Source organism: Mastomys coucha, unplaced genomic scaffold (assembly GCF_008632895.1).
Source record: "Mastomys coucha isolate ucsf_1 unplaced genomic scaffold, UCSF_Mcou_1 pScaffold3, whole genome shotgun sequence".
Classification (NCBI taxonomy): Eukaryota; Metazoa; Chordata; class Mammalia; order Rodentia; family Muridae; genus Mastomys; species Mastomys coucha.
Window position 1 is genome coordinate 11,390,175 of NW_022196909.1, and position 7,805 is coordinate 11,397,979.

At 50.7% G+C, this 7,805-nt stretch overlaps 1 protein-coding gene across 6 annotated transcripts in view; it reads left to right on the forward strand.

The window, feature by feature from the left end:
- Positions 1–7,805, forward strand: part of Cdh23 (cadherin related 23) — a 402,933-nt gene that overhangs the window by 150,632 nt on the left and 244,496 nt on the right. For all 6 annotated transcript variants that reach the window (XM_031347990.1, XM_031347992.1, XM_031348002.1 and 3 more), the window contains exon 7: positions 7,133–7,327. In XM_031347990.1, the coding sequence (XP_031203850.1) occupies positions 7,133–7,327 (195 nt within the window). The remainder of the gene's footprint in view (positions 1–7,132; positions 7,328–7,805) is intronic.

Consider the following 7,805-nt stretch of genomic DNA (forward strand, 5'->3'; position numbering starts at 1 on the left):
AGGAATGCCGTGAAGGCCTCTGGAAGTGACACTCCACCAAGATACTCCATGGAATAAAAAAAGACAGGTGTTTCCCTGGCCCTGATTGTCATCCTTCTGTCTAACCAGAAGCCTTCTCATTGCCTGAGGAAGTACTGGGCATTCAAGGTTCCCTGTTGAGTCTGAAATTCCTTCAGGATTAACGTGTTCATCTGTCCTGTCTCCTCTAACCTAGGCCACCCTTCATCAGGCTGTGTCCCTGCCTAACCTCTCCCCAACTCCTCCATCTTACCCTAGGGATGGCTCCCAGCCTTTTCCTACCTCCCGTGTTCCAGAAGGGTCTTTTCCCAACTCTGATCCACCAAGCCACCTGCACCTTGTCAGAACTCCATCTGTCTGGAATTTATTACCAATGCATTTTCTAACAGGCTCTATAATAAGATATTAAAGACTGTAGCTGCATCTAGCAAGCATTCTATAAATATTAATAATGCCTTTAGAGATGGCACCTAGGCAGAGATGGTAGCGGGTTTGGCTGGATTTGGTCAAGGGTACAGAATTCATCTAGCTGAGGAGGGTTCCCCATGATCATGAGAGGTGCGAGCCTTCTTTTCTTTCTCTCTGTCCCCTATCTTTCTACCCTTTAAAAGTGTCCTGTCTTTTTTTTTTTTTTTTTTTTTTTTTTTTTTTTTTTTTTTTTTTTTTTTTTTTTTTTTTTTTTTTTTTTTTTTTTTTGAGACAGGGTTTCATGTAGCCCAGGCTGGTCTTGAACTTCTGATCCTCTTTCCTCAACCTTCTCAGTGCCTAGATTACAGATGCAAACTACCACATCTGGATTGATGCTGTGCTGGAGTAGAACTCAGGGCTCTAGGCATGCTAAGCAGGCACCCTACTCACTGAGCTACATCCCAAGCCAGGGGTTTTCTTATTTCATTTCCTTGTGTATCACTTTCCTCCATAGTATCGCTTTATTCCTGTGGTTTATGGCCCAACAACTGTGTTGCTGGCTCTTCCAATACAATCCTCCCCTCAGGTTGTGTTTTCCCTTTGGGCCCCAGCTCTGTCTCTTTCCTTGTCCCCAACCCACTCTTCTGTTTGTCTGTCTGTCCTTCTCCCTCATCTTTCTCTCCTCTCTCTTTTCCTCTCCAGCATTCCACCCATTGCCTCCCCCTCCCCCTCTCCCTGACAGTGTACAGCACCCCCTCCCCCATTACTCTGTTCCAATGAGCACCCCAAGCCACTTCCAGAGAAGCCCGGAGTGGAATGTAGCTCACCCTGCACAGGAGAAGCGAGCTATTCATCATTATTATTAACGAACAAGATCCAGAGCACGGCAGAACTTTCCCAGAGTCTATTCCCTTGTCACCCCGAGGAGTAGCAACAAGATTTATTTGTCTCAGAATTGCACAGGGTGGCCCATTTACAGCAGGCCCATCACAAGTGATGTGGCACTGAAATGGGGACTGGAGGAGGCAGAGGCCTGCCCTGCCTGTGACCTATGTGGTATGGGCCATTTGCTCAGAGGGACAGCCTGAGGTCTGGAGGGGATAAGGGCTCTCTAGCCATCTCTCCAGGTAGACTGTGTGACAAGTGCTTGATCAGGCCGATGCACGTTCACTCTGTTGCCTCCCACAGCCGTGCGAATCACCGCAGTGATCTGTGTGGATCTGCATGTTCAAAGGCATGGCCGGGGATAGTTAACAAGATGCTATGGCATCATCCTAGGCATTCATTCTAGACTTAGTGCCTCTGAGGCGCAGTCCGTCAGGGAGCCGTGGCCTGGTACTTGGCTCTCCGTGCTGACTCTGGGTGCTAAAGGGGAAGTATCCCAGCAGGAGAGGTCGGGGAGCCTGCTGCAGTGTCTGAAAATAGAAGCACATGTCTGATGCATGTTCTTGGGCTGCCGGATGGGAGAAAAGAGCTAAGACCCAAAACCCAAAGCTATAGAAGTTGTCTGCCACAAACGCTGGTCCCACACTTGGCCAAAGGGATGTGTGAGGACCAGTACGGGAAGGACTCAGAGAGCCTCGTCTCCTCCCTCACTTAGATGGACATTTCCCTCGTATGCCCATGCCCATCCAACCCTAAGTGGATGGCAAAGATCTATCCATTGAAATTCCTTTAGTGGGCATGGTGAGATGGCTCAGCAGGGTAAGAGCACCGACTCCTCTAACGAAGGTTCCGAGTTCAAATCCCAGCAACCCCATGGTGGCTCACAACCACCCATAATAAGATCTGATGCCCTATTCTGGTGCGTCTGAAGACAGCTACCATATACTTATTTGTAACAATAAATACATCTTTGGAACGGAGCAAGCGGGGTCTACTGGAGCGAGAGGGGTTGACTGGAGCGAGCGGAGGTCCTAAAAGTCAATTCCCAACAACCAGATGAAGGCTCACAACTATCTATACAGCTACATATACATAAAAATAAAATAAATAAATCTTTAAAAAGAAAGAAAGAAAGAAATTCCCTTAGTGAATTGATTTAATTTCTGAGACCCCCCCATCTGATTGGCCTGTGTAGGTCAGGTGGTTACTCTTGCACCAATCAAATGCATCCTGGGCCTGACAGTTGCTTCAAGTATGGCCTGGCTTCATCTCTTGAGCAGAGCTGGGGAGGGAGGGTGGATGAGGAGGCATTTTGGCTTCTGTGGGAAATTGAGAGAAGCCCATATAAGAGCCAAAGTGCTTAGTCTGCTGTCGCCCATCGGGAGCCATGGTGAGACCTGGGGCAGAACCTAATACCTCTCTGGCCTCACTTTCTTATCTGTCAACGAGGGTACTGGCCTGGGTCATCCCCAAGCTTCCTTGAAGGCCGTACACCCAGAATGGTCTGAGGTGAGAACTGGCCTTTTGTGTTAGGGACTTCCCTGGCATTGGGCAACCCCGCATCTTGGGTCCCACTTTCTCCTCCTCTGATGGGCTCTGCTCTCCTGCGGGGTCTCTTTTTCAGTCATGTTTTTGCAGGAACCAGGAAACAATGCATGGGCTGGCATGCTACTTGAATTAAAAAGAGTTGTTACATTTATTTGCCTATGTGTACACACACACACACACACACACACACACACACATACACATGTGGAGGACCACTTGTGGGTGCTGGCTTTCTCCTTCTATTATGTGAGTCCCAGGAATCAAATTGTAAGTCACCAGGTATGGCAGCAAGTGCCTTTATCCACTGAGCCATCTCTCCATCCCTAAGATTCCTGTCCAAGTTCGTGATAGAAATGCATTTATAGGCTATCCCCCCTTTAAGTATGTGGGGGCAGCAGCTCATCTCTCCCTGCCTGGGATGCTATTTCACTGATAGAATAGCGGTGTTAGGCAGTGGCCATTTGTTGAGTGTGGTTGCATGCTGCCATGCGCTTGGTCCAGCAAGAAACATGGCCTTTTATTCACATCTCAGCTCAGGTAATTCTTTCTCACATCATCCTCGAGAGGCCATGCCATTAACAGTTCTATTTTACACAAGAAGAAGCCAAATGAGGTTGTGGCAACCATGACTGCGGTCTCCTGCTGAAAAGAGCTGGATTCAGAAATTGGGGTTCTGAATCAAGGCTCAGGCTCTGAGCCTCCAGAGTTCACTGTCTACAGGGACCAGATGCGCCCAGCCCCTGAGAATCTGCATGTGCTGAGCCTGCAGGTCTGCGTACCCGTCTGTGCACTCCATGGAGTAGCAGCTGGCGCTGGACAAGCTCCAGTGTGTGTGCTGATCCTTGGTGGAGTGGGGTGCCCAGGGCGTGAGATGCAGGAAGTCAGCACTCCTTTCTCTCTAATGCTTGTCCGGTCTGAGTTTATGAATGGCTTTTTGCCAGGGCCATTTAAAATCTATCCTAAGTTATGCAGAAATTAAATGGCTTTTCACTGTATGAGACAACCCAAGGTCAGTTACAGAGGGGACTCTTCCGCATTTTTCTTCCCCTTCTCCAGTGTTTGCTTGGCCTCACTCTCCACTCCCCAGATCTGATGTTCAGAGAGCCTGAGAGCCTTTGTCCTAGACCATGAGGCATGGGCAGGTGAAAGGCCATCTCTTTGAGGCAAGGCCTTAGGTACTGGTGTCTGGTGGGGTCATATTGCTGAGCTGAGCTGTGTATTAGTTGAAGACTAGGGCTGTGACAGAATACCCAAAGTCTGGAGAGAAAGAATAAGAAGGCTGGAGAGGTCTGGAGAGATAGTCCAGAGGTTAAGAGCACCGACTGTTCTTCCAGAGGTTCTGAGTTCAATTCCCAGCAACCAGATGGTGGCTCATAACCATCTATCCTGGGATCTGATGCCCTCTACTGGCATGCAGTACAGAATACTGTATACATAATAAATATATTAGAAAAAGGAGGAGGCTAGATAAATGGCTTCTTACATATGCATGAAGACCTGAATTTGCTCCCCAGCACCACCAACAACGAAAGTTAAAAAAAAAAAAATACACCAACAACAAAACGTTAAAAAATATATATATGGCCACATGTGGCTATAGTCCTGGGGCTGGAGAGGCAGAGGCAGGAGGATCCTATGATTCACAGGCCAGCCAATCTACCTGAACGTATCAGCTCCAGTTTCAGGTGAGCGATCTGGTCACTGGTGAGGAATAGACCAGTACCAACTTCTGCCCTTCCATGCACACACCCGCGCACACATCACATCCAAACGTGACCACGTAGGTAGGCATATGTGCATGTTTAGAGAGTGAAGGAAGAAACTGAGTTAAAGGAAGAGAAGGTTTACAGGGTTCTGCCCGTGGCTGCTCGGCCTGTGGTGACGTAGAACATCATGGCGGGAATCATGGGATTTGAGCTCGTATGCACTTCATGGTGGTCAAGAACCAGAGAGAGTGGGGAGGGGAAGGGAGGGAAGGAGGGAGGGAGGGAGAGGGAGCAGTTCCTAACTTCCTCCTAGACCCCACTTCCTAGAGGCCCTGCTGCCTCCCAGTAGCACCTCAGGCTGTGGAGCAAGCCTTCAACACAGGATTTTTGAGGTACACCCATGGACGATCCAGTGGGTGGAAGAATATTGTTGTAAGGGCTCCATGGGGAGAGGAGGAAGCACACCTCAGAGCCCTCCCAGGGGGCGGGGCTACCGGGTGGGCGCTGGAGGGGTGGGGCTTAGTACTCAGGCTTTTCCTCTCGGAGCTGAGCCGAGGAGCTGAGCCGAGCCAAGCCGGTCAACTCCGGTCAGCCCCACCCACAACTCCTAGTTGGTCTCCTGAGAAACCCCTAAGCAAATGAGTTGAGGTCTGGTGCAAGCAGGCTATCCTAAGGTACAGAGGCAGAGCAAGCTAAACCAGGGCAGGGTGGGGAGGGGAATGAGGTTAGGGGTGTGCAGGGAGGTGGGGCAGACAGGAAGTGCCCAGCATGGTGCCTGTAATGCGTACTGTGTTTCTTGAGACCTCCCTGGCCTGCCCTTCGGTGGCCCTGCCTGTACGGTTCTAACAGTTAATCTGATAGGACAACCTTATCTTCTTCCTTTGGGGAACTCACAAACTCGAAGGTTTCCGATGGTGAAGACGTAGGTCTGCCCACTTCGCACTGACCCAGTGAGAGAGCAGGGAGGAAGGAACAGAGCTTAAGTAACTAGCCCAGAGACACAATGAGGCTGGGATTCCAACTGATGTTCTGGCCATGCCTGAACGCTGACACTTGTCCACTTTGGTCCCCCAACAGCCTTGTGTCTCTTTGAAGAAAAAGAACGTATGTTTCCCAAGAAGCTAGGGTTGGGAGAGAGGTGTGTAGGAACTGCTGGGTTGGGGCAGTACAAATGTCTCCATGCAACTAGGAAATGCATGAAGGGTAACCCGGGGCCAGTCCTCCTGAGATGTTCTATGCCAGGGCTACTGGGGAGCCACCAGTGGTGAACAGGAGAGGGGCTTCCCATTGCCTGTCTCCTGTTCCTACCAGCAGATTACTGGGGGCTACCCCAGCAGCCCCATACTTGGTGGCCAATAGAGAAATGGCCAGCTCAGGTAGGACCATAGCAACTCAGTGGCTGTGCTCTCTAGAAACTCTGGTTGACATAACGCAGCCAATGGCGAGGTTGTAGGGAAGCCGTTGATGTAGCTGTTGGGATCATGTGTCTAGAATCAGCAGTCCTTGAACTCAAGGCCTTGCTCACCCACCTGCTCGCTGTATGGCTTTGGACCTCTCTGTACCCCATAGTTTTTACTCTCCTCTCTCCGCAAACAGCCTCATCCAAGTGTCTTTCCTCCGACGGGTCCAGAGCTTTCTGCCATGTAGAGAAATCCACACAGGCAATGATAAGCCAGTGCCACGGAGATGAGGGTGAATGGGTGGCTGGTAGAGGCAGACGTTGAGAACATAGCGCCTAATGCTGCCGAGAAGTGCCCACGTGCTCACAGCTGTTTACTGACTAGCCTGTGTGCCAGGCACCATCCAAGGCAGACGGGACCTGTGCAACTACAGGCTGTGAGAACTGGCTGAGGCATACGGACAGGGATGGTGAATTGCAGAAAGTAGCTTATTAACTGTCAGTTTGCAGCCTACGTGAGGAGTGTGGTGGCCCTGTCCCCAGCCTCTTGAGGAAGTGGCCTTAACTAGCCACCCTGAATCAGAGGAGGACAGACATTCATATTTATCATAGAGCAGAAGAGTAGGCTTCCTGGAAGGCTTCTAGGAGGTGGGGGCAGGTGACACTCTGCTGACATGCTGCCAAGACCCATGGTGGCATGAGGTGCCCTCCCTTTGGAACCTCTAAGCCTCTTGGCCCCCACCCCCGCCGCCTAAACCCAGGTACACGCCTCCCACTTTTGCCCTTGACAGGTCCCTACAGGCACCTTCCTAGTCACCCTCCAGGGCGATCTGCTGCAGCTTGGGCAGCCAAGGGGGCACTGGACAAAGGAAGCGAATCCACTAAGAAATGGGTTTGGGGACCAAAGGCCACTCTTCCAGGACTCTGGGATAAGTGGGGCTTAGGAGCCAGTGCTCTTACAGCCACCAGGAGGCCATCAAAAAGGGAAAAAGGGAAATCATGCATTTTACATTCCTCCAAACCAGCTTGGAATGGAAATGACAGGCCGGTTCAGTCAGCTGCAGGGGCACGGTTAATGGCCTTTGCTGGGCAGAGGAATGGCGGCTGTGGAGGCAGCTGCTTCTGGTGAAGTGAGACTCATCCTCTGGTTTCGTTTACTCTTACGCAGAACACACCAGTGGGGACACCCATCTTCATCGTCAACGCTACCGATCCTGACCTGGGCGCGGGGGGCAGCGTCCTCTACTCCTTCCAGCCCCCCTCTCAGTTCTTCGCCATCGACAGTGCACGAGGCATAGTCACCGTGACCCAGGAGCTGGACTATGAGGTCACACAGGCGTACCAGCTCACAGTCAACGCCACGGTGAGTCACTGGCTCTGGGCCCTGGGTGCCGACCACCTGCCTCCTCCCATCCAGAAGGAAGCAGGGTATTCCAAGGAGACTTGACTTAGCTCCATGCCCCTCATGATTTACGATAAAGAATCTGATCATGTTAATAGTGACAGATGGTGTCATTATGATTCTGACATTGTTCTTGGCACTCAGATGGACTTTCATAGTCCATGGACTAACACTAACCCTAACCCTAACCTTAACCTTCAAACAGCCCTATCTTATTAGTATTGTTGAGATGCCCATTTTACAGATACCCACATGAAGACTAAGGCATAGAGGCAATTCAGTGGATCGCCTAAGTCACCCCTGTAGAGTTGACATTGGCAACCTCCTTAGGAGAGTTGGTACAGGTGCCTCTGGGACACAGACCAGGAATATCAACCCAGCTGTGTCCTGACACTATCCAGCAAGCAAGGACAGAGCAGTCCAAACATCCTGACCAACC